The sequence below is a fragment of the Ranitomeya imitator genome, chromosome 2 (genome assembly GCF_032444005.1).
Source record: "Ranitomeya imitator isolate aRanImi1 chromosome 2, aRanImi1.pri, whole genome shotgun sequence".
Lineage (NCBI taxonomy): Eukaryota > Metazoa > Chordata > Amphibia > Anura > Dendrobatidae > Ranitomeya > Ranitomeya imitator.
Genome location: NC_091283.1, coordinates 513,299,707 through 513,324,674, shown reverse-complemented (window position 1 = coordinate 513,324,674; position 24,968 = coordinate 513,299,707). Strand labels below are relative to the sequence as shown.

Below are 24,968 nucleotides of genomic sequence, written 5' to 3'. Positions count from 1 at the left end.
TGGGCAAAAAGATCATTTTTGTAGAAAAAATGCGATTTTTTTTTTTTTCACGGCTCTACATTATAAACTTCTGTGAAGCATATGGGGGTTCAAAGTGCTCACCACACATCTAGATATGTTCCTTAAGGGGTCTAGTTTCCAAAATGGGGTCACTTGTGGGGGGTTTCCACTGTTTAGGCACATCAGAGGCTCTCCAAACGCGACATGGCGTCCAATCTCAATTCCAGCCAATTCTACATTGAAAAAGTAAAACGGCGCTCCTTCACTTCCAAGCTCTGCGGTGCGCCCAAACAGTGGTTTACCCTCACATATGGGGTATTGGTGTATTCAGGAGAAATTGCATAACAAAATTTATGGTTACATTTCTGTTTTTACACTTGTGAAAATAAAAAAAATGGTTCTGAATTAAGATGTTTGCAAAAAAAAGTTAAATGTTCATTTTTTCCTTCCACATTGTTTCAGTTCCTGTGAAGCACGTAAAGGGTTAATAAACTTCTTGAATGTGGTTTTGAGAACCTTGAGGGGTGTAGTTTTTAGAATGGTGTTACACTTCATTATTTTCTATCATATAGACCCCTCAAAATGACTTCGAAAGTGATGTGGTCCCTAAAAAAAAATGGTGTTGTAAAAATGAGAAATTGCTGGTCAAATTTTAACCCTTATAACTCCCTAACAAAAAAAAATTTTGTTTCCAAAATTGTGCTGATGTTAAGTAGACATGTGGGAAATGTTATTTATTAACTATTTTTCGTGACATATCTCTCTGATTTAAGGGCATAAAAATACAAAGTTTGAAAATTGCAAAATTGTACAAATTTTCGCCATATTTCCATTTTTTTCATAAATAATCGCAAGTAATATCGAAGAAATGTTACCACTAACATGAAGTACAATATGTCACGAAAAAACAATCTCAGAATCAGCGGGATCCGTTGAAGCGTTCCAGAGTTATAACCTCATAAAGTGACAGTGGTCAGAATTGCAAAAATTGGCTCGGTCATTAAGTACCAAATTGGCTCTGTCACTAAGGGGTTAATCAACTTTCAGATCAGCTAGTTTATGAGAGATTGTCGGCGGATCCTACTTCCAGATTTCAGAGGGAATTACGGCTTCTGATCAATGAAGCTCTTTTGGATGGACTCATTGATCAGATGCTGTCTGAATATCTATTTGTTGAGGCACCTGTCACTCCTTTACTATATACACTGCCCAAAATTCATAAGGATTTATTAAATCTGCCAGGATGCCCAATAGTGTCACGGATGGGCTCCCTATTCAATAAGGTGGCTATTTTTCTGGATAGAGTATTACGGGATTTTTCTACATTAGCTATATCCTATATTAGAGACACAAGTGATTTTTTGGAAAAGATACCGTAAATGAAGTTGAAGTTAGTGAGAATACTATACTAGCATCCTTTGATGTTGTTTCGTTATACACCTATATTGAACATGAGAAAGGACTACAGGCCGTTGATGTGGTGCTGTCGGGCTCGGACGTGGCCCAGGAGTGTGCACGGTTGGTCCTCACACTGTTGGAGTTCATTCTCAGAAGAAATTATTTTTGTCACGGGGCTGCCACGACAGAGAGGTCCCAGAGAACCGCAGCGCTCTGGGCCTCTTTCACACACGATGAACAGAAGCTCTTCTCCTGAATTCTGACCTGGCTGTCTTGTGCCAGCAGGGCAGGAGTTAAACCTTGTTACTGAAGTTACTGAGAGCTTGGTCTCTCAGCTGATTTGGTTTTTGTAATCTCTGCTCTTATATAGACTCAGCTTTGACTACAACTGTTGTCAGTGATCAGTTCAGCTGCCTGGCTTGAAGTGGGAAGGAGCGTGGTATTAGGAGCTTGGAGGTTTATTTACAGAGATTGGTGTCTGCTGTTTTGGTTGCATGTTAAACCTGTTTTCCTTCCTAGTTTTTGCCTTCTCTTCCCTTCTCTGTGTTTCCTCTGGTTGTGTGAGCACTTGGTGAGTTTGAGATTTTAGTTACTTTGTCTGCATACCCTGTTTAATTGTCGTATTTATACACTGGTACAGTCTACCTCCCTTGGGGGGGGGGGGAGAAGGGGCCACTGATAGGGCCTGCACAGGAGACAGGGATACGCTGGCGGCTCAGGCCTCCTAACCATTATAGGTACTTCTGAGATAAGGGAAAGTCAGGGCCCCATTATAGTGGCAGGGACAGGTGTGGGTCCCAGTACGCCATCCTGCCCCCTTATCGCCGTTAACGGCGTGACAGTATCACTAACCATAAAAATTTTCTTGGTCCAATATGGACCCCATTGCTGCTTTAGCTGGACAATTGCAGCAACTCAGTCTAGAGATGGCTGACCTCCACTCGGCGGTTGTACAGCGCACTCCAGTGGCCACTGCAGGAATTGCTACACCTCCACAAGCTTTGCTGGAGCCTAAAATTGCATTACCTGACAGATTCTCTGGGGGGCGTGACAAATTTGTTACATTCAGGGAGGCCTGTAAATTATACTTAAGGTTGCGTCCTCACACTTCAGGTTCAGAGGAGCAGAGGGTTGGAATTGTAGTAGCGCTCCTACAAGGTGATCCCCAGGCCTGGGCTTTTTCACTTCCCGCTGACGCTTTGCCGTTACGGACTGTGGAAGAGTTTTTTCGAGCCTTAGGTCAAGTGTATGATGATCCTGACCGCGTCTCCCTCGCTGAGTCCACAATACGCCACCTTATACAGGGAGACCGGCCAGTAGAGGAGTACTGCTCTGAGTTTCGTAGATGGGCTATTGACACAATGTGGAATGACCCTGCACTCCACAGTCAATTTTATCAGAGACTATCTGATAAGATAAAAGATGCCTTCGCCCTACAGGAGACACCAACCACACTGGAGGCAGCTATGTCTCTTGCGATCTGTGTGGACCACCGCCTGCGCCAGAGACTTCATGAATCGCCGCTATTCAAGGGTAACTCAGATTTGGACTCACCAGAACCTGAGTCTCTAGGAGAACCTATGCAGTTGGGTGGCGCTTCTTGTTCTAAGGGGGCTGCAGTAGTACGGCGTAAGGGAGGTGCATGTTTTTTTTGTGGCAGAAGGGGTAGTTTTGTGAATGTGTGTCCTTCTAGAAGACAACCGCCGGAAAATTATTGAGCCCGGGTTGCGGGGAGGTTGGCAACTCGGGTATACTAGTTTCCTCCATAGGTAAACCACAATTTTTCTTACCAGCCGAGATTCGTCTTGGTGAAAGTAGTCTCAATATCTCTCCCTTCCTGGACTCTGGGGCAGGGCTTAATTTAATTGATGCTGGATTTGTTCAGGTACAGGGGTTTAAAACTCAAGAGTTGTCTAGACCCATACCTATAATAGCTATTGATTCTGCACCTTTGAGCCAGGGGACTTTCACTCAGATCGTCCGTGGGGTGAGCCTACAAATAGGGGCGTTGCACTCCGAGTCAATAGATTGTTATGTGTTGGGGCGTTTGCCGTCGCCTGTAGTTCTTGGTTTACCATGGCTCACGTTACACAACCCGGTGTTAGACTGGCAGACTCGGGAGGTTACTAGATGGAGTGAGTTTTGTCAGGAACATTGCCTGGGCACTCGGCTGGCCGGGTTGAGTTCTCAGGTTCTGCCAGAGTTCATCTCAGATTTTGAGGATGTATTCTCTGAGGAGGGGAGTCAAGAGCTACCTCCACACCGTCCTTATGATTGCACCATACGTTTCATTCCTGGTGCTAAACTGCCTAAGAGTAGGCTATACAACATCTCTGCCCCAGAGAGACAGGCCATGAAGGACTATATCACGGAGAGTCTGGCCAAGGGTCATATCAGACCCTCGTCATCACCCATTGCTGCTGGGTTCTTCTTTGTAAAGAAGGACCTGGGTTTACTCCCATGCTTAGACTTCCGTGAAGTAAACCAAATTACGGTCCGGGATTCTTTCCCGCTCCCTCTTATTCCGGACCTCTTTAATCAAATTGTGGGGGCTAAGTGGTTCTTTAAATTAGACCTCGGGGGGGGGGGGGGGGGGGCATATAATCTCATTCGGATGAAGGAGGGGGATGAATGGAAGACGGCGTTTAATACTCCAGAGGGACATTACGAGAACCTGGTCATGCCTTTTGGGTTATGTAATGCTCCTGCTCTGTTTCAACACTTTGTCAATGATATGCTTAGTCACCTAATAGGTAGGTTTGTGGTGTTATATCTCGATGACATCGTAATTTATTCCCCAGACCTCGAGTCCCATCATGTTCATGTACGGCAGGTCCTTCAGGTACTCAGGGACAATAAACTATTTGCCAAACTTGAGAAATGAATGTTCGCGGTCAAAGAGATTCCGTTTTTGGGTTATTTCTTATCCTCCACAGGATTTCGTATGGATCCGGCTAAGGTCAAGGCGGTCTTGGAGTGGGAGCGTCCTAAGGACCTTAAGGCCTTACAGAGGTTTTTAGGTTTTGCAAACTACTATCGCAAATTTATTAAAGACTTTTTAGTAGTAGCCAAACCTTTAACAGACATGACCTAGAGAGGCAGGGACTTCTCTGTCTGGTCCAGTACGGCCTGCCAGGCTTTCGAGACTTTGAAGAAGTGTTTTTTCACTGCACCCATACTAATACAGCCTGACATCACGCAGCCATTTGTGGTAGAGGTGGATGCCTCTGAGGTGGGGGTGGGAGCTGTATTGTCACAGGGGATTTCTCCGAATAAGTGGCGTCCATGTGCTTTTTTCTCGAAAAAATCTCCTACTGAGAGGAATTATGATATTGGTAACAGGGAGCTGTTGGCAATTAAATGGGCATTTGAAGAATGGTGCCATTTTTTGGAGGGAGCACTTCACCCAGTCATGGTGATCACAGATCACAAAAATCTGTTGTATTTAGAATCTGCGAAGCGTCTCACACCTAGGCAAGCTAGGTGGTCTCTGTTTTTCGCCAGGTTCAATTTCTACATTACGTATAGGCCAGGAAGCAAGAATGTCAAGGCTGATGCGTTATCCCATTGTTTTCCAGGGGGTGGGGATAATTGTGAGCCAGGTCCTATACTTCAGAAGGGTGTAATTGTCGCCGCAATTAATTCGGATCTTGAGAGAGAGTTGCTAGAGGCGCAGGGGGACGCCCCAGCAGCCTGTCCTTTAAGTAAACTTCATGTTCCTGCTAATCTTCATCTTAGGGTAATTAATGAACATCATTATTCGGTTCTGGCCGGACACCTTGGAAGTAAAGTTACCACGGACCTTCTCACTCGGCATTTTTCGTGGTCTGGTGTAAATCATGATGTACAGGAATATGTCGCTGCTGTGTGTGTGCGCGTTCCAAGACCCCTCGTACTCGCCCGTCTGGGTCTCTCCAACCTCTGGAGATTCCCAATAGACCTTGGACCCATTTGTCAATAGACTTCATCACCGACTTACCAGTTTCTGAGGGTAATACAGTTATTTTAGTCGTAGTTGACAGATTTAGCAAGATGTCACATTTTATTGCCCTTCCCGCGTTACCTAATGCCAAGACTCTGGCACAGATCTTTATCAAGGAGGTTGTGAGATTACATGGTGTTCCTTCAGATATTGTGTCAGACCGTGGGGTGCAGTTTATTTCTAAGTTTTGGAGGGCTTTTTGCAGCCGGCTGGGGATTGATTTGTCGTTTTCTTCAGCTTTTCACCCTCAATCCAATGGTCAAACAGAACGTGTAAATCAAAATCTTGAAACTTATCTCAGGTGTTTCATTTCAGAAAATCAGGAGGACTTGGTTAAGTACTTACCGTTGGCAGAGTTTGCAATAAACAACCATACTCATGAGTCCATTGGTAAGTCCCCGTTTTTCGGGGCATATGGTTTTCATCCTCAATTCAGTTCCTTTAATAGGAATGATTCCTCGGGGGTGCCTGAAGAGGAGAGGTTATCTTCGTCCATCACGTCTGTATGGCAAGGGGTTCTTGATAAGTTAAAGAGGATGAGTTACAGATATAAGAATGTGGCTGATCGGACAAGTATGAAAGGTCCGGACCTATGTGTGGGTGATTGGGTTTGGTTGTCCTCAAAGAAGCAGGGGGGTTAAGACCTGCCTCCAGGGCTAAAGACAGGTATTTTTGTGAAATTATAAAACGCTTTATTTCTGCTTTGACTGCACCAATAGCTAAAAGAGCCACCTTGTCAGAATGCAGTATTACTGCTGCACAAGGTGGCTCTTTTAGTTTCTGAGAGTTCCTTCGTGGAAATTGGAGCTCTAGGTTTATTGGCCCTTATAGGATTGTGGCCGTCGTCAATCCTGTTGCATTTCGGCTGGCTTTACCTCAGTCGTTTAGGATCCATAATGTTTTTCATCGCTCCTTACTCAAGAGGTTTGTGGCGTCACCTAATCCATCACCTTTACCTCCCTCTCCGGTCCTTGTTGATGGAAATCTCGAGTTCCAGATAGCCAGCGTCATGGGTTCTTGATTTGTTCGCCGGTCTCTACGGTATCTAATACATTGGAAAGGGTACGGTCCTGAGGAGAGGATGTGGGTACCTGCAGCCGATGTCCATGCGGTTAGGTTAGTCCGGGCATTTTATTCAGCTCATCCTGAGAAACCTGGTCCTGAGGTTCCGGAGGTCCCTCGTAGAAGGGAATCTTCCCTTGTGCAGGCATGTACTATGGAGGACAGAGAATGAACTTCAATCCAATATTGCAGCCAGCATGCAGCCAGCGGGTAAGGAAAGGGTGAATCAAAAACCCCAAAACCCCGCCTCCATGGCTGAAGATTGTTCCCTCCAAATTCAGGTGACAGTGTCCCTTTAAGGATAAACTTGTTAAATCTGATGTGGGATCCTTTAAGGGTTCTGTGCAAAGGACTTTGTGCCCAACTAAACGGGGTAATTTTCCGTGTTTAGGGTGTGCATGCTGTGGAAATATGTTGAAGGGTGACTGTTTCAATCACCCACATACTGGTAAGAAATTCTTTATAAGAGATAGATATACGTGCACTTCGAGTTTTGTTATATATTTATTGATATGCCCTTGTGGGCTTATGTACGTTGGTGAAACTATCATGGAGATTAAATCAAGGATAAGCAAGCACAAAAGCACGATCAGGACCAGATTGTTGGATTTACCGGTATCCAAACATTTTAGTGATTTCAGACATTCGGTGAACCAGCTTAGGTTCAGGGTGATGGATGGTGTCCCTGTATAGAGGAGGGGAGGGGATAGATTCAAATTATTGAAGGAGATGAAATGGATTTCAACCCTGGGGACTTTACAACCTAGGGGACTCATGTAGATTATAATTTACAAGTTTGTATATCCTAATTCCCTCTTCTTTTCCTCTTAGACGGCATTTTTGTTAAGTTATTTGATGTTTTTATGCATTTTTAGTGTGTGATAATTAATATGGTTTCTTTTGTAGATGGCGCTGATGTCAAAGGGGAGTGGATTGAGGACATGGGGAATGAGCTTCAGAAGATGACAGTGATACGATAAAGAAGTTTTTTGCATAAAGAAGTTTTTTTGTATAAGTAATTTTCCCCATGCCTTCTCTCTGTCCCATGTTTTGACATTTGATGCTCGAGTTGATATTTATTTTAGTTTTGGTTTATTGTGCCTGAAGAACCCCGTCTCTGGTTGATATAGACAAACTAATAAATAATGGATAGGATTTATGGGGTTAGTTCTCGGCTATCTAGAATATATAACTGCCAGAGGATATAATTTACCTTGGTGCTTTTCTATTTCTACAATGCAATAAGTCACGAAGGTGTTAAACTACTGAGATGCAGAACCCGGGTTGCTGGGGAGACAACATGACGCTCCTTTGATTTGTCAGCTATTCGGCCGTGAATGGTAGTGTGGTCATGTGACTTGGTCACGTGACGTGCTGGCGCCGGCGGCCGCACACACTTTGCGCGTTCGTGATATGGAGGTTAGAGCGACGAATAGGAGTTGCTCTTATGTGACACTGGATTGAATGAGTATTCATGATTGGTCTAGCATTAGGTGATTTGAGCGCCAGAAATGTTTTGACTATGATAGGTTCTGGCTTTGTTTATATTAGATAGCTGAGCCCGATAGGCTTTAGGATTCTGTGACAACTGCAATGCCTGGCTGTGATTGGCCAGGTTTATACACAGAGGGTTAATATAAACAAGTGTTTGTTGTATAAACTGTATGTGTTTGTTTCTTTTGTTGATTTGAAATCGGTGATTTAAGATGCATATATCATTGGTGTTATTTGTTTTTTTTTTTATGTATTTTATATGTATTTCATAATGGGCGGTACCTTGATAGTGATTGGTGTGCATGTGCCACCACACTATATAAGGCTGCCATTATGTGTACTATGTATGCTGGACAAAGACCTTCTTGGGTCGAAACGTTGCATTATGGCAGAATAAAACTATTGAAATTTTTCATCACCTGGACTGGATGCTGTTCCTATTATTTCTAAGGTCCTGGCTGTGTGTCACAGCCATTATCTGCCGAGTATCAGGCGGGCTCAACCCATGAGCCTGTTCCATACACCTGCTCCTGACTTACGCCATACATGTATGGCGGATGCCGTTAAGGGATTATAAGACTAGGCTTCCCAAGGGCGCTCCAGAAGATAGTGTCTCCCAATTTTTACAAAATAATCTTCACCTTTTGAAGCTCCTGAGAACCACACAAGAATCCTATTCAGTTTGTAAAATCACCTCCTCATGAAATCTTTCGTCTCTTTCAGGTTTAATCGCCATAAGTTACACTTACTGGTGACCGAACGCTGCTATCCGGTAAGTAATTAATTCTTGTGTGTGGCTTTTATGTATGACATTTTTGCCAGGGTTTTCTTATTTTCTCATTTTTGTATTCTAGGAGATGGTGCGTGGTAACAGGTACCGTACAATACGCTGGTCTTTTGTGGAGTCCTTAGAGCCACCCAGAGTTGTGCAGGTTCGGTGTCCAGAAATGGTTACAAAAGGGAACCTGTATGGCCAAGTAACCGTCCGTATGCACAGCAAACAGGTGAGGACAGAAAATAGCCATCCATAGATGAACTGTTACTCCTGTTAATCCAGAGTACATAGTCACATTATCACAAACTTTCCTCCTTCTTGATAACTGCCATACGTTTATTATAGAGATCTCTAGATTACAGCTGGACTTGCACAAAATGATCGGATGTCCTCAACTTTCCGAGTAAGAGGTGGCTCGATCTATTGTTGATTAAAGGGGCTGTTTAGGACATACTTATTGATGATCAATCCTTAGGATAGATCATTAATATCAGATTGGTGAGGGTCTGGCATTCCCATCGATCAACTGTTTGCAACTTCTGCTAAGACTGAATGTAACATAGTAACATAGTTAGTAAGGCCGAAAAAAGACATATGTCCATCCAGTTCAGCCTATATTCCATCATAATAAATCCCCAGATTTACGTCCTTCTACAGAACCTAATAATTGTATGATACAATGATACTGAGTTCGCCATCACCACCTCCTCAGGCAAGCAATTCCAGATTCTCACTGCCCTAACAGTAAAGAATCCTCTTCTATGTTGGTGGAAAAACCTTTTCTCCTCCAGACGCAAAGAATGCCCCCTTGTGCCCGTCACCTTCCTTGGTATACAGTGGGGCAAAAAAGTATTTAGTCAGTCAGCAATAGTGCAAGTTCCACCACTTAAAAAGATGAGAGGCGTCTGTAATTTACATCATAGGTAGACCTCAACTATGGGAGACAAACTGAGAAAAAAAATCCAGAAAATCACATTGTCTGTTTTTTTAACATTTTATTTGCATATTATGGTGGAAAATAAGTATTTGGTCAGAAACAAAATTTCATCTCAATACTTTGTAATATATCCTTTGTTGGCAATGACAGAGGTCAAACGTTTTCTGTAAGTCTTCACAAGGTTGCCACACACTGTTGTTGGTATGTTGGCCCATTCCTCCATGCAGATCTCCTCTAGAGCAGTGATGTTTTTGGCTTTTCGCTTGGCAACACGGACTTTCAACTCCCTCCAAAGGTTTTCTATAGGGTTGAGATCTGGAGACTGGCTAGGCCACTCCAGGACCTTGAAATGCTTCTTACGAAGCCACTCCTTCGTTGCCCTGGCGGTGTGCTTTGGATCATTGTCATGTTGAAAGACCCAGCCACGTTTCATCTTCAATGCCCTTGCTGATGGAAAGAGGTTTGCACTCAAAATCTCACGATACATGGCCCCATTCATTCTTTCATGTACCCGGATCAGTCGTCCTGGCCCCTTTGCAGAGAAACAGCCCCAAAGCATGATGTTTCCACCACCATGCTTTACAGTAGGTATGGTGTTTGATGGATGCAACTCAGTATTCTTTTTCCTCCAAACACAACAAGTTGTATTTCTACCAAACAGTTCCAGTTTGGTTTCATCAGACCATTGGACATTCTCCCAAAACTCCTCTGGATCATCCAAATGCTCTCTAGCAAACTTCAGACGGGCCCGGACATGTACTGGCTTAAGCAGTGGGACACGTCTGGCACTGCAGGATCTGAGTCCATGGTGGCGTAGTGTGTTACTTATGGTAGGCCTTGTTACATTGGTCCCAGCTCTCTGAAGTTCATTCACTAGGTCCCCCCGCGTGGTTCTGGGATTTTTGCTCACCGTTCTTGTGATCATTCTGACCCCACGGGGTGGGATTTTGCGTGGAGCCCCAGATCGAGGGAGATTATCAGTGGTCTTGTATGTCTTCCATTTTCTAATTATTGCTCCCACTGTTGATTTCTTCACTCCAAGCTGGTTGGCTATTGCAGATTCAGTCTTCCCAGCCTGGTGCAGGGCTACAATTTTGTTTCTGGTGTCCTTTGACAGCTCTTTGGTCTTCACCATAGTGGAGTTTGGAGTCAGACTGTTTGAGGGTGTGCACAGGTGTCTTTTTATACTGATAACAAGTTTAAACAGGTGCCATTACTACAGGTAATGAGTGGAGGAAAGAGGAGACTCTTAAAGAAGAAGTTACAGGTCTGTGAGAGCCAGAAATCTTGATTGTTTGTTTCTGACCAAATACTTATTTTCCACCATAATATGCAAATAAAATGTTAAAAAAACAGACAATGTGATTTTCTGGATTTTTTTTTCTCAGTTTGTCTCCCATAGTTGAGGTCTACCTATGATGTAAATTACAGACGCCTCTCATCTTTTTAAGTGGTGGAACTTGCACTATTGCTGACTGACTAAATACTTTTTTGCCCCACTGTAAACAAATCCTCAGCGAGATATTTGTATTGTCCCCTTATATACTTATACATGGTTATTAGATCGCCCCTCAGTCGTCTTTTTTCTAGACTAAATAATCCTAATTTAGCTAATCTATCTAGGTATTGTAGTTCTCCCATCCCCTTTATTAATTTTGTTGCCCTCCTTTGTACTCTCTCTAGTTCCATTATATCCTTCCTGAGCACCGGTGCCCAAAACTGGACACAGTACTCCATGTGCGGTCTAACTAGGGATTTGTACAGAGGCAGTATAATGCTCTCATCATGTGTACATGGTGTACAGAACTACAATAGAGACAAACTGCTATATCACACCCGGCCCATGGGCAAGAGAATTGTGTTGTTTCTTGTAAACAATAATATGGTGTTCTGCGCGTAGAAAATTATGTTGTCACCATTACTTTATTACAGGGGTACTCCTAAATCAGTTATTCATGACTGAAATGAGAATAGCTGTACGTGGTCAGGATTATGAAAACATCCCAGCTAGCTGTGCTCTACAGATTTATTAGCTTCTTTTCACTTCTATGGAATAGTATTCCGCTGTCTGCTTGGTTCTTTCTTTAATCCTCCATGTAGATGGTTACTCCAATCTCAGCCAAGAAAACTAACGTGTGAATACTCCATTAAAGAGATACATTAGGTCATTCTTTTTGTTCCTTGCAATTACTGTGTGTCTGAATTATCTACAGACCTTGGTCATCTATGATCGCTTTGGTCGGGTGGAATGTGGCAGTGAAGAGCCTCGGGATGTTCTTGAGTATTTGGTATTTGAGCGTCACTTGGTGAATCCATATGGGTCATGGAGGTTGCATGGCAAGATAGTTCCTTCCTGGGCACCATCTAAAGAACCCATTGTAAAGGTCAGTAGAGTCCGGCCATTAAGCTCATGTTCTTCAAACCATTGTTTATATCACATTTAAACTTTTGCCCATTTCTGTCTTCATAGACGGTAATGTTACCAGGTCCGGTTTTACAACCCTGGCAGGAGCTGGAAGATGTAGCTGTGGAAAAACAGGAACTCGTACCAAAACAGTGGTATAAATAAGACAACTGTACCTTCCTAATTTAAGCATTGAAGCCGTCACATAGATGTAAGCACTTTTGACATCTACAAAGGACAATAATACAGCAGCACCTTAGCTTGTATAAAATATTCTGTTTGTAACACCCATACTATGTACAATAATTATATAAGCCCTGGTATCTGCAACATTTGTAATAAAGTAACGTTTTGAGCTATTTTGAGATTGTTGTCCAGATTCTTGGCATATATGTGTCTTATATAAAATCTGAAAGTCACTGGGTTATAATAGATCAAGATGTATTGCAGAAAATGATTTAATGAGAGCAGTTAATTTGAATGATATATTATTGTATACAGCTACTACAACTAAAGATGGGCGGACACCTGGATGTCAGAGTTACGCCGAACATTTACAAAAAGTTAAGGTATCAGAACAGTACCCTGACCCTAACCCCGACCCCATTCATTTGAACATCCATGTGAATGACAGCACTGCAAACACCGCTTCTGATCGGCGGTGAAATCATCCCTGCCAGTCAGAGAGCTGCGGTTCCCACGCTGTCAAAATACAGCATGAGCCAGCAGCTGTGATCAGAGATTCAAAGTTTACCTCTGGTCATTGGTGTCAGCTGATGGGACTACAGCTCCCATCAGTCAACGCCTGCTGCCGCTAATAAAAGTGAGAGCAGGATCGGCTGATGGGAGTATTCATCAGCCGGCTCTTGCGCTGTCAATAAATAATAAAAAATATTTTTTAAAAAAGGCAGCGTGGAATCCCCCATATTTTTGATAACCAGCCAGGCAAAACTCACATCTGGGGGCTGCAACCCTCAGCTGCCAGCTTCACCAAGGCTGGTTATCAAGATTAGAGGGGTCCCTACGCAGTATTTTTTAATTATTTAAATAAACAATTTAACAAAATGGCATGGGGGTCTTCCCATTTTTGACAACCAGCCTTGCCAAAGCAGACAGCTGGGGTCTGGTATTCTCAGGCTGTTAGGGAGTGTTGGATGTTGGCCCCCCCTCAGCCTAAAAACAGCAGCCCGCAGCCACTCAGAAAAGGCGCTATTAGATGCGCCAATTCTGGCGCTTTGCCTGGCTCTTTCCACTTGCCCTGTAGCGGTGGCAAGTGGGATTCATATTTGTGGGGTTGATGTCACCTTTGTATTGTCCAGTGACATCAAGCCCACGGATTACTAATGGAGAGGCGTCTATAAGACACTCGTCTATTACTAATTCTATAGTTACATGGTAAATATCGACACAGCCAGAATAAAGTCCTTTATTAGAAATAAAATCAAACACACTTTTACTTTTTTAGTTAAAAATAACCAACAATTATTCTCACCTAATGCCTAAATTCACCGAATCCCTCGTCTTCTGTAATAAGCCAAAAATAAAGAAACAACAATATCCATCACCTATCCATCGTTCTGTCCCACGCCGTAATCCATGTCTGGGGGATAAACAGTTTTCAACGTGGACTGTGCCAAGATGAGACCGTCCAGGCTGAGAACCACTGGTGAACGAGCTGCTGCGAGCGCAGCCTCAGTGACAAGTGGTGACGTCATCGAGATTACCTCCAGTCACTGAGGCTGCATTCCCAGCCGGGCTGAACTGAGGTGACCTCACAAGGGTAACAGAAGCAAATGGACCCTAAATGTTGATGTGCAATTTCTCCTGAGTAGGCAGATACCCCATATGTGGGGGGAAAATCACTGTTTAGGTGCACGGCAGGGCTGTTAAGGGGGCATCATTTGACTGTTTAAAAACAAAAATGGCTGGAATCGAGAGCGGACACCATGTTGGGTTTGGAGAGCTCTTGATGAACATAAACAATGGAAACCCTTCAGAAGTTACACTATTTTGGAAAATAGACCCCTCAAGGAATGTACCTAGATGTATGGTGAGCACCTTGAGCCCTTAGGTGATTCAAAAAAATTTATAACGCAGTCGTGAAAATCAAAAAAAAAATCACATTTTTCCCACAAAAATGTTTTTAGCTCCCAATTTTTTTTATTTTTACAAGGGTAACAGGATAAAATGCACCATACAACTTGTTGTGCAATTTGTGCTGAAACACCGATACCATATATTTTGTGAGCTGTAGCTTCCATATTTCTGCTGACAGTCATGAGAGGGTTTGTTTTTTGTTGGTTGGGTTGACATTTTTATTGGTACCATTTTCAGGCAGATGACATTTTTTGATCACTTTCTATTCCAATTTTTGGGAGGTAGAATGAACAAAAACCAGCAAGTCGGGAATTGGTTTTTAACTGTGCTACGCTGAGGAGTGCCAGGCCTTTTGGCTTTGCTTGACTCAGTGTTAGTTCACACAGGCTGAGCTTTGCAGAGCCACCGGCTCTGCAAGTTTACAAACCAAGACTGACACACCCAACCCTTTGCTGCAGGGTTTTTTAAAATGACTCTTTGATCATGGGCCCATCCTAGAGGACACATAGCGACCCTCGCATATAACACCTGTCACTGCCTCACACCTTGCACCTCTTCCTGTGCCGTTCAACTGTCGGCATGGAACTGTCAGGGTATGTGCACACGTATTTTTGAGGGCTGCGGATTTTTCCGCAGCGGATTTCACAAATTCGCAGGTGAAAGGCACTGCGTTTTACCTGCGGATTTACCGCGTTTTTTATGCGGATTTTGTGCGGATTCAACCTGCGGTTTTACACCTGCGGATTCCTATTGTGGAGCAGGTGTAAGCCACAGCGGAATCCGCACAAAGAATTGACATGCTGCGGAATGTAACCCGCAGCGTTTCCGCGCTTTTTTTTCCGCAGCATGTGCACTGCGAATTGCAGTTTTCATAGGTTTACATGGTACTGTAAACGCATGGAAAGCTGCTGCGGACCCGCAGCTGCAGATCCGCAGCAAAATCCGCAGCAAAATCCGCAATGTGTGCACATATCCTCAGTGTTTACACGCAGTGGCAGATAAATGCATAACGAACATAGCATGTCATGGTGTGGGAACTGACACCTGCTCATGTCGTGCTCTGTCCGTCATTTGCCGTTAAGGGGTTAAAGGTGTTATTTCACAACAATTATATATAATCACAAAGTCCACAACACTATTTCAGAGGAGTTTAATTGGAACCATAGGACCCCTTTACTAATAATTAGTGCCAATCACACATTTATCTTCTATCCTTTTGATAGGTAAGCAACGTTTGTTGTGGAATAACCCATTTAAGAAATACCAAGGACTTACTTTAGGCTCAAAAACATGTCTGGAGTTTATTTTAACGATGCACAACAGATAGCTGTCAGGTGCTAGCTATGTGCCCATCTATATAACGAAACACTGCAAAGTGCCCTGTTTGAATCTTTACCTCCTACACATAGAACAACTTGGCACAGACGGCGGCATTCCCAGCACACGCTGAAAACACATTTTCTCCATCGGTGCTCTAGGTGCGCTGAACGTCTGTGGAGAAAATCCTATCTGGCCGAATATTTAATCCATTATAAGTTTATGCTTAAAACATACAACTGCCCTTCCCCTCTCCAAACAAGCCTACTTCAACACCTTCATCACCTCCCTATTCAACAATCCTAAAAGACTCTTTTCATTTCCTCCTCATTTCAAGAGTGCAGGCCTAGACCACCAACCTCAGTGCTGACGATATGGCCAATAATTTGAAAGAAAAAAATTGACCATGTCTGACAGGAAATTTTCTCCCAATCCCTAAATATCATTTATTCTCTTCCCTCCTGCACTTCATCTAGCTCACTTCTGTCTTTGAACTGGTCACGGAAGAGAAGCTATTAGGCTCTTCGAATCTTCTCGACATAATACCTGCACCAGTTACCCTATTCCCTCACATCTACTTCAGTCCCTTTCCTGGCTGTCACCACTCACCTAACTAAAATATTTAATTTCTCTCTCTTATATGGTATCTTTCTTTCCTCTTTTAAACATGCAAGTATACACCCATTACTTTAAAAAAAATCCCTCAACCAGAAATGTGCTGCTAACTATAGACCAGTCTCTAATCTCCCCTTCATCTCTAAACTGGAACGCTTGGTCCATTCCTGTCTAATCACTGTATCTTTTGCTGGCTCCTTTTCCTCTTCTCTTCCCCTTACAGTTGGGGTTCCTCAGGATTCAGTCCTAGGTCTCCTCTTCTCCCAATATACTGCCACTACTGGACAAACCATCATTAGATTCGGTTTGCAGTAAAATCTTGAGGCTGATGACACCCAATTATACACACCGTCTCCTGACTTCACCCCTGCATTACTACATAATACTTATGATTGTCTTTCTGCTGTCGTTAACATCATGTCCTCCCTCTCTAAAACTGAATGTGTCAAAAACTGAACTCCTTGTGTTTCCTCTCTCTACTAACCTTCCCAAACCAAGTATTGCCATATCCGTGTTGGTTCTACCATTACTCCTCAGCAGCACACCCGCTGCCTTGGGGTCATATTTGACTTAAGTCTTTCTTTCAGTCCCTACATCTCATCACTTGTTCGCTCATGTCACCTTCACCTCAAGAACATCTTTAGAATTTGAAGTGCATAAAAATTAAACGTTTAAAATGTCCATTTTTTTTCTTAATAAACATCAGTGTGCATTGTGGTGCTAGAGTATTCAGACAGAAGGCCCAATGATAAATGTTAGGAAAACACATAAGAGAGGAGAGCCGGGGTATACGGATATTCCTCCGCCGTCACCAATCTGTGAAGAGCTTATAAAGACAGCTCTATTGCGCCCCTTTACCCTCAGGTCAGTCAGGGAACTGCACCTAGAATAAGTAGTCGCCGGAGAGGCTGCCCTGTCACGAACTGGGGCACTCTGCAGTGAGGGCAGTATATATATCACCAGTGCCAGGCCGAGAATATATATATAAACCTTCGATCCATCACTGCCAGGATCCCCCAATTAACACCAAAACGGTATGCTCGTTAGATATAAGCCCGATCCTTAAACAAGCTTATATTCGGTCAGAAACCAACTCCAGGTAGCATATAAGTACTAGCCGAACTCACGGACGTGGGAAATCAGGTTTCAAGTTAAAAGAGCAACCCAAAATTAATTGATATTTTAATTGCCAAACTAGATACTACAAATATATACAGAGTAATATACAGATATTACAGCCTTAAGTACAGATAAAAGTAGGGTACAGGTTGGGGATAGCAGTTAGCTGTATGTGTCACGTTACCATTTCTTATCACTTGTGGATGAAGGGAAGCTCTCGTATCCACAGGCACCTTCTTAGTTTCTGGTCCATCTCCACACGTGACATGACGTGGCTTCCATGGCAGAACAAAGACAACGGCTAAAGTTGTGTCGCTAGCTTTTTATCTCCTAGCTCGCCCCCTCCCATACTCGCCACCACCCCTCTGGGTTGGACTAAATTCTCCTCTCATGATCTCCTAGCTGAAATACTTCCCAATAACTAGGATGGGTCATAACTTTCATAACAATAAATAATAATAATAACTTCCTAGGAGGTGGTCCAAACGGGACGACTGACGTCTCAACGGGTTCTTTGGGGCTGGATAGATATGGAGAGTACAAGCTTTGGTCAGCTAAATGGTTCTGGAGAGCCAGTCTCAATAGCTCGGTATCTCTGACAGCTAGAGAAATATGAGATGCAGGGGTGTGTTCGGAGGGCTCCCAGGGTTCTGATGGTATGTTGGACCTCACCCTGAGATGCATGGTACTCATAATTCATCTCTAGATGTCGGTGATGCTCTGTCTAGAGCTTTCCCTTGATGTGGGCCACCTTGCACAAAAGACAGCAGGGGGTCCCAGCTCTGCTCCTCCTTGCCTTCATTAACATGTGGCCTCTAAGGGTACCGTCACACTCAGCAACTTTCCAACGATCACGACCAGCGATACGACCTGGCCGTGATCGTTGGAAAGTCCTTGTGTGGTCGCTGGAGAGCTGTCACACAGACAGCTCTCCAGCGACCAACGATGCCGAAGTCACCGGGTAACCAGGGTAAACATTGGGTAACCAGGGTAAACATTGGGCCGCGCTTAGTAACCCGATGTTTACTCTGGTTACCATTGTAAATGTGAAGAAAAAAAAAACACATACTTACATTCCGGTGCCTGTCACGTCCCCGGCGTCCGCTTCCCTGCACTCCTCCTGCATCCTGTGTAAGCGCTGACCATAAAGCAGAGCGGTGACGTCACCGCTGTGCTCTGCTTTACGGCCGGCCGGCGCTGACACAGGATTCAGGAGGAGTGCAGGGAAGCGGACGCCGGGGACGTGACAGGCACCGGAATGTGAGTATGTGTTTGTTTTTTTTTTTACATTTACAATGGTAACCATGGTAAACATCGGGTTGCTAAGCGCGGCCCTGCGCTTAGTAACCCGATATTTACCCTGGTTACCAGTGAACACATCGCTGGATCGGCGTCACACACGCCGATTCAGCGATGTCAGCGGGTGATCCAGCGACGAAATAAAGTTCCAGACTTTCAGCTCCGATCAGCGATGTCACAGCAGGATCCAGATCGCTGCTGCGTGTCAAACACAACGATATTGCTATCCAGGATGCTGCAACGTCACGGATCGCTATCGTTATCGTTGTAATGTTGTTCAGTGTGAAGGTACCTTAATTCTCTGCCCATATGGTAAAGTTCTGTCCTTTTGGGAATTGTGTACTTATCTGTTATGATACGGTGGTTTAGGAGCAACATGGAACGAGCTCTGAAGGAAGTGGTAACTGTACTGACCCCAGTCCCTAAGCTCAACACAACACTAGAAGTAGCCGTGGCATGCTCCTAAGAGCTAACTACCCCTAAAGATAGAAGCAGGAAAGCTATCTTGCCTCAGAGAAAATTCCCAAAGGATAGATTAGCCCCCACAAATAATGACTGTGAGTGGAGAGGGAAAAGACATACACAGAATGAAACCAGGATGAGCACAGGAGGCCAGTCTAGCTTGATAGATAGGACAGGATGGAATACTGTGCGGTCAGTATAAAACACTACAAAAATCCACGCAGAGTTTACTAAAAATCTCCACACCTGACTAAAGGTGTGGAGGGTAAATCTGCTTCCCAGAGCTTCCAGCAAGACAGAATTCATACTGATAACGCTGGACAAACATAGAAGCACAGAACGGATAAGTCCACAAACTGTGAACAGAAAAGAGCAAGCAAAAACTTAGCTTTGCAGAACTGGTCAGGATAACAGGGAACTCCAAAGAGATGTGAATCCAACCAGGAACATTTACAAGTGGCACTGGCTGAAGGACAGAACCAGGCATAAATAGCCGAGCAGAAAAGACGATCAGTGGAAGCAGCTGAAGACAGCTAAGTCCAAGGAGCAGCCATACCACTTGAAACCACAAGAGGGAGCCCAAGAGCAGAACTCACAAAAGTGCCACTTACAACCACCGGAGGGAGCCCAAGAGCGGAATTCACAACACTTATCCCAAGGGTGGAGGGCCCCTTCATTTAGTCAAAAAAATTTAAAATCTAGAAGGAAATCTAATAAAGTATATGTACATATATTTCCATTAAAATTTAACTTTTAATAACCTAATAAAAAAACACCAGCCCGGTAGGAAAAAAAGGTATATACCAAAAATTACGTGACCTAGGATATACTTACCTGTAGGTACCTACACTAGGCCTAGTTTACACTTGCCTAGCTGTGGAGGTTGGCACCCTAGAAATGATTTTGGCACCCCCACTCAACGTGGGCTGTCTCTCACTGCCCTATTCCAACCCTTTTGATAAAGGTGGGAAAACAATTTGATGGGGGGCCACTTCAGGAGTGGAGGAAGATCTCTGGACAATATATTGAGCCTGAATTAATAAATCCAAAATGGAGTCTCCCTCGTCCCTCATACTTCCCCGCTTTAGAGGGCGCTAGGGGGTATCGCATTCCTATGTTCCCCCGTGCAACTTTCCGCAACCTCCCCTTGCTGGGTCAGCCCATCAGCATTCCCATGGTCACGCCCCCTTTTGTGGAGAATGGTGAAGAGGTACTGCTGGAGTGCGAGGCTTAGTGTAGCAACCTCCCATTCGTCCCGGAGACCGTGTGTAACCAGCTGAGGGGGTTGTGGTCCGTCTCCACGGTGAAGTGGCGCCCGTATAAGTAGGGCTGCAGACGCTGCAGGGCCCATACAATTGCCAGGCATTCCTTTTCCATTGTGGAGTAGGTCACCTCCCTCGGCAATGGCTGCCTGCTCAGGTACAAGACGGGATGTTCCTGGCCCGCTGAGTTAACCTGACTGAGCACAGCACCGAGGCCAAAGTCACTGGCGTCAGTCTATACTACAAACGGCCGTTCAAAGTCAGCAGCTTGTAGTACTGGAAAGCTAGAGAGAGCGTTTTTGAGCGCCTGGAAAGCTGTCTCACAGGGGACTGTCCAGTCAACTGCAACGAGCAGCTGCTTCTTGGTGAGATCCATCAGGGGCTTTGCCAGGGTACTATAGTGTGGGACTTATCTTCCGTAGTACCCGGCGGTCCCCAAGAAGGACATCACCTGCTTCTTGGTCCTGGGGGTGGGCCAGGATGCAATAGCATCCACTTTCCCAGGCTCTGGCTTCAGAACCCTTCCCCACCTACCCGGCGACACAGGTAGAGGAACTCGCTCATGCCTAGCTAGCATTTTTTCGGCTTGATGGCCAAACCTGCCCATTGGTTCCGCCCAAGCACCTGCGCCAGATGCTCCAGGTGATCCTCCCAGTTGGGACTGAAGATCGCAATATCATCTAGGTTGCCAGCCGCGTACCCTTTAAGTCCCTTGAGCAGTGTGTTGACAATCTGCTGAAAAGTGGCAGGGGCATTCTTCATGCCGAAGGGCATTACAGTGGACTCGTACAGTCCAAAAGGGGTAATAAAGGCAGAGCGTTCCCATGCCTCACGGATCAGGGGAATCTGCCAATATCCCCGGCTCAGATCCATGATGGTCAGGTACTTGGCCCTGCCCAACTGGTCGAGCACGTCATCGATGCGTGGCATGAGGAACGCATCAGTGACCATCACAGCGTTGAGCCCCCTGTAGTCCACGCAGAACCAGGTTGTTCGGCCCTTTTTTGGGGACGAGGACAATGGGCAAAGCCCACGCGCTGCTGGAAGCTTGGATCATCCCCAGCTACAGCATTTCATCAATCTCTTAGCGCATGTGCTGCTGCACCTCGAGTGAGACCCGATATGCTGAACGCCAGTTAGGGGGGTGATTCCCGGTGTTCACATCATGGACGGCTGTCTCAGTCCTTCCGGGCAGGCTGCTGAACAGCCCCCGGAAGGGGTGTAGGGTGACTCCCAGCTGGGACCATTGGTCCTCCGAGAGCTGGTTGCCAACCTTCACATCCTCAATGGAGCCACCCGCCTTGGTGAGCAGATCCAGGAGGGTTTCTGCCTCTCCTTCCTCAGGAAGGTTGCACACGGGGAGGCCGCAGGCCTCACTTTCATGATGGGCCTTCATCGTGTTCACGTGGAAGGCCTTCCTCCTTCCACAGGCGTGGTCCAGGGTGACCAGTACCCACAGTTTCTGGTAGGTCCTCTCGCAATCATTCTGATCAGTCTGGGCTTGGGATATATTGTCATGCACCATCCGCATCAAGCCAATCATCTTGTCCCAGAAGCGCACAACATACTCTATGACCGACACTCCAGAGGTGGCCAAGTCCCTTTCCCATGCCTCTTTCACTAGAGCCAGGGGCCCCCGAACACATCGCCCATACAGGAGCTCAAAGGGGGAGAATCCCGTTGAGGCCTGTGGAACCTCCTGGTAGGCAAATAACAGGTGTGGGAGGTATCGCTCCCAATTATCCCATGGCAGTCGACCAACATCTTAAATATCTGCTTTAAGGTGCCATTGAACCACTCGCACAGGCCATTACTCTGTGCGTGGTACAGGCTGGTCTCCAGATGTTGCACATGTATTTGCTTACAGAGGGACTCCATCAGCTGCGACAATAACTAGGTCCCTCGGTCAGTAAGCATTTCCTGGGGTAACCCCACCAGGAAGAAAATCTCCAGTAAGGCTGTAGCTACCTTGTTGGCCTGAATGGAAGACAAAGCTACCACTTCCGGGTACCGAGTTGCATAATCTACTACCGTCAGTATGAAGTATTTTCCAGAGCAGCTGGAAATGGACAGCAGTCCAACGAAATCCACAGCTACCCTCTTGAAAGGCTCTTCAATGATGGGCAGAGTACCATTGGGGCTTTGGGGTGCGGCCCCGCATTCCCCAGCCTCTGACAGGTGTCACACGAACGGCAGTAGGCAGCCACATCGGCCCCCATTTTAGACCAGAAGAAATGCTGGGCTAGCTTGGCCTTGGTTTTAGCGATCCCTAGGGGCCCTGCAGTACCCGTGGCAGCCCCCCTGCAACTCTGAGCCGCCTCCAGCAGCTCCATGCCCCCTGTCTCTTCCCACTGGAGTACAATAGATCCCAGCACACTGGCTGATCACACCTGAGGGCATCTTCACACCTATCCCTGTCACAGCTGCCTTCCCTGTGCATATAGTGTCAGTGTATGGGAAAGTTTCAGATTTCGCATTCCCCTCCACAGTAGGAGGCACATTCAATATATCAACGGCATTAGCAGTGGACAGAGAGTCTATGGAAGCCAAACTTGGGGGTTCAGTGCCCACATACTGGGACACTAGCCACCCCAAATCGTTCCCAAGCAAAACATTGGCGGGAATATTTGCTGATACCCACACCTCCCACATTCCCTTCCTGGCGCCCCAGTCCAAATACACCTTGGAAATGGGCAGTGCCAGTTCAACGCCTCCAATCCCAGAGAAGGGGTTTTCTGGGTACGAAATCCCAGGGTGACACCACCTCAGGCAGTATAAGGGTCAACTCAGCGCTGGTGTCCCGCAGTCCCATGACCGCTGCGTGGCCGATGGTGATGGGTTGGTAATTGTCAAGGGACCTACCGCCACCCAGTCCCACACACAAAACACTGGAACGGGCAAAGGGCCTTATGGCGCTGGGGACACATGGCCTTGAAGTGCCCTGGTTGGTTGCATTGACATCGGCAGGGTTCCACCCCTGACCTGGAGAGGGGAGCAGAGGGGTGCGCCCCCTGCATTCTCAGGGCAGGGGAAATCGGGCAGGATTGGTCTTACACCCTCTCCAGGTGCTGCTGGCAGCCCTCTTGGCTTCAGTTGCCCTATTACTGGCGTAGGGCAACACGGTGGCTCAGTGGTTAGCACTTGCTTTGCAGCGCTGGAGTCCTGGGTTCAAATCCCACCAAGGACAACATCTGCATGGAGTTTGTATGTTCTCCCCGTGTTTGCGTGGGTTTCCTCCAGGTACTCCAGTTTCCTCCCACATTCCAAAGACATATTGATAGGGAACTTAGATTGTGAGCCCCATCAGGGACAGTGATGATAATGTGTGCAATCTGTAAAACTCTGCGGAAAATGTAAGCGCTATATAAAAATAAAGATTATTATTAGTAGTAGTATTCATCCGCCAGGGTGGCTGTAGCAGAGGCCCCCTTTGTTTTTCGGTCACTGAGGAACTGCTGGCGGTCCTCAGGGCAGGAATTGTTCTGTGACAAACAGCTCCTGAATCTCCTGGTGGGTGGTGAGCTCCAGACCCTTGGTCCAGTGCTCGGCAGCTCTCATAAGGGCCCGCATGTGGTCGGCCCAGGTGTCCTTTGGGCCACTCAGCAGGCTCCAGAACTTCCTGCGGTAAGACTCTGGGGTGAGGTTGAACTGCTGGATCAGGGCCCGTTTGATGCTGTCGTAGTGCTGCTCCTCTCCAGCAGGTAAGTCCCAAGGATATCCAGGGACTTACCCCTCAAACGGGGGGCTCAGTTTACCAAATGGTTGCAATGAACCAAAGAGTGAAAAATTTAAAGGGGTCTGAATACTTTCCGTACCCACTGTATATCTCCTCAGTATCTAATGCAATAGGTGCATATACATGATATCTGCAACTTTATTTTGGGCACCATATATCGATATACCAATTGGTGATTTCATTTTGGGAATAATTTATCTCGCTACTTCCCCTTGTGTACACCACGAGTTTTGAATAACACATATAACACATGGGTTTATGTTCATTTATATGTATTATAGGTATGATTATGTATTATTATTGGTTTCTCTAGATACTATTGTTGTTTATCTTATCAGAGGAATTATTTCCTAACATCTGTTTGTGTGTACTGCGGTGCATATAATAGGGATATTATTGCATGGGGTTGTGAACTCCTTTCCCCCAAACCTGTTTTCACCTAGCCAAATTTTACAAATCTGACCAGTGTCACTTTATGTGGCAATAACTCTGGAACACTTCAACGAATCCCATGGTTTCTGAGATTATTTTTTCGCAACATATTGTACTTCATGATAGTGATAAAATTTCTTCGATATGACCCCCTTTGTAGTGTCTACAATAACGTCTCTAGACACTCTATACTGCAACAATTTATTACGCTAATTATAATGCCCTCTTACTAAATGTCAGTGTGGTATCACCAATGCCGAGCACGGATGCACAGTTAAGCAATGATTACACTGGGAGGCTCTGTCCTCTTTCTGTGCTGCGTATGCGCACTGTTAAGTTTGGGCAAGGCAATTTCGCTTTGCCCTACACTACAGGTAACTTCTGCCTTTGGCGGCCTGCTTCTCCGTGCCTACCATGTAGTGCTCATGCAGGCCATCCATTGTTGAAACGTGAATGCTGCTCTGATAAGAGTTACACGTCATGATTCCTTCCGGGCCACCTGGAACAACCACAGGTATGTACTTTGCTCATTAAATTATGCATATATAGGTTTGATGTGTAATCATTAGACCACATT

General features: G+C 45.4%; 1 protein-coding gene across 1 annotated transcript in view; it reads left to right on the top strand.

The window, feature by feature from the left end:
* The window catches only part of MRPL45 (mitochondrial ribosomal protein L45), a 41,197-nt gene extending 28,780 nt beyond the window's left edge, over nucleotides 1–12,417 (top strand). The window contains exons 5-8 of the mRNA XM_069751708.1: nucleotides 8,660–8,708; nucleotides 8,791–8,940; nucleotides 11,862–12,032; nucleotides 12,119–12,417. Coding sequence (XP_069607809.1) covers nucleotides 8,660–8,708; nucleotides 8,791–8,940; nucleotides 11,862–12,032; nucleotides 12,119–12,217 — 469 coding nt within the window. The 3' untranslated portion in view covers nucleotides 12,218–12,417. The remainder of the gene's footprint in view (nucleotides 1–8,659; nucleotides 8,709–8,790; nucleotides 8,941–11,861; nucleotides 12,033–12,118) is intronic.
* The last annotated feature ends 12,551 nt before the right edge of the window (nucleotides 12,418–24,968 follow it).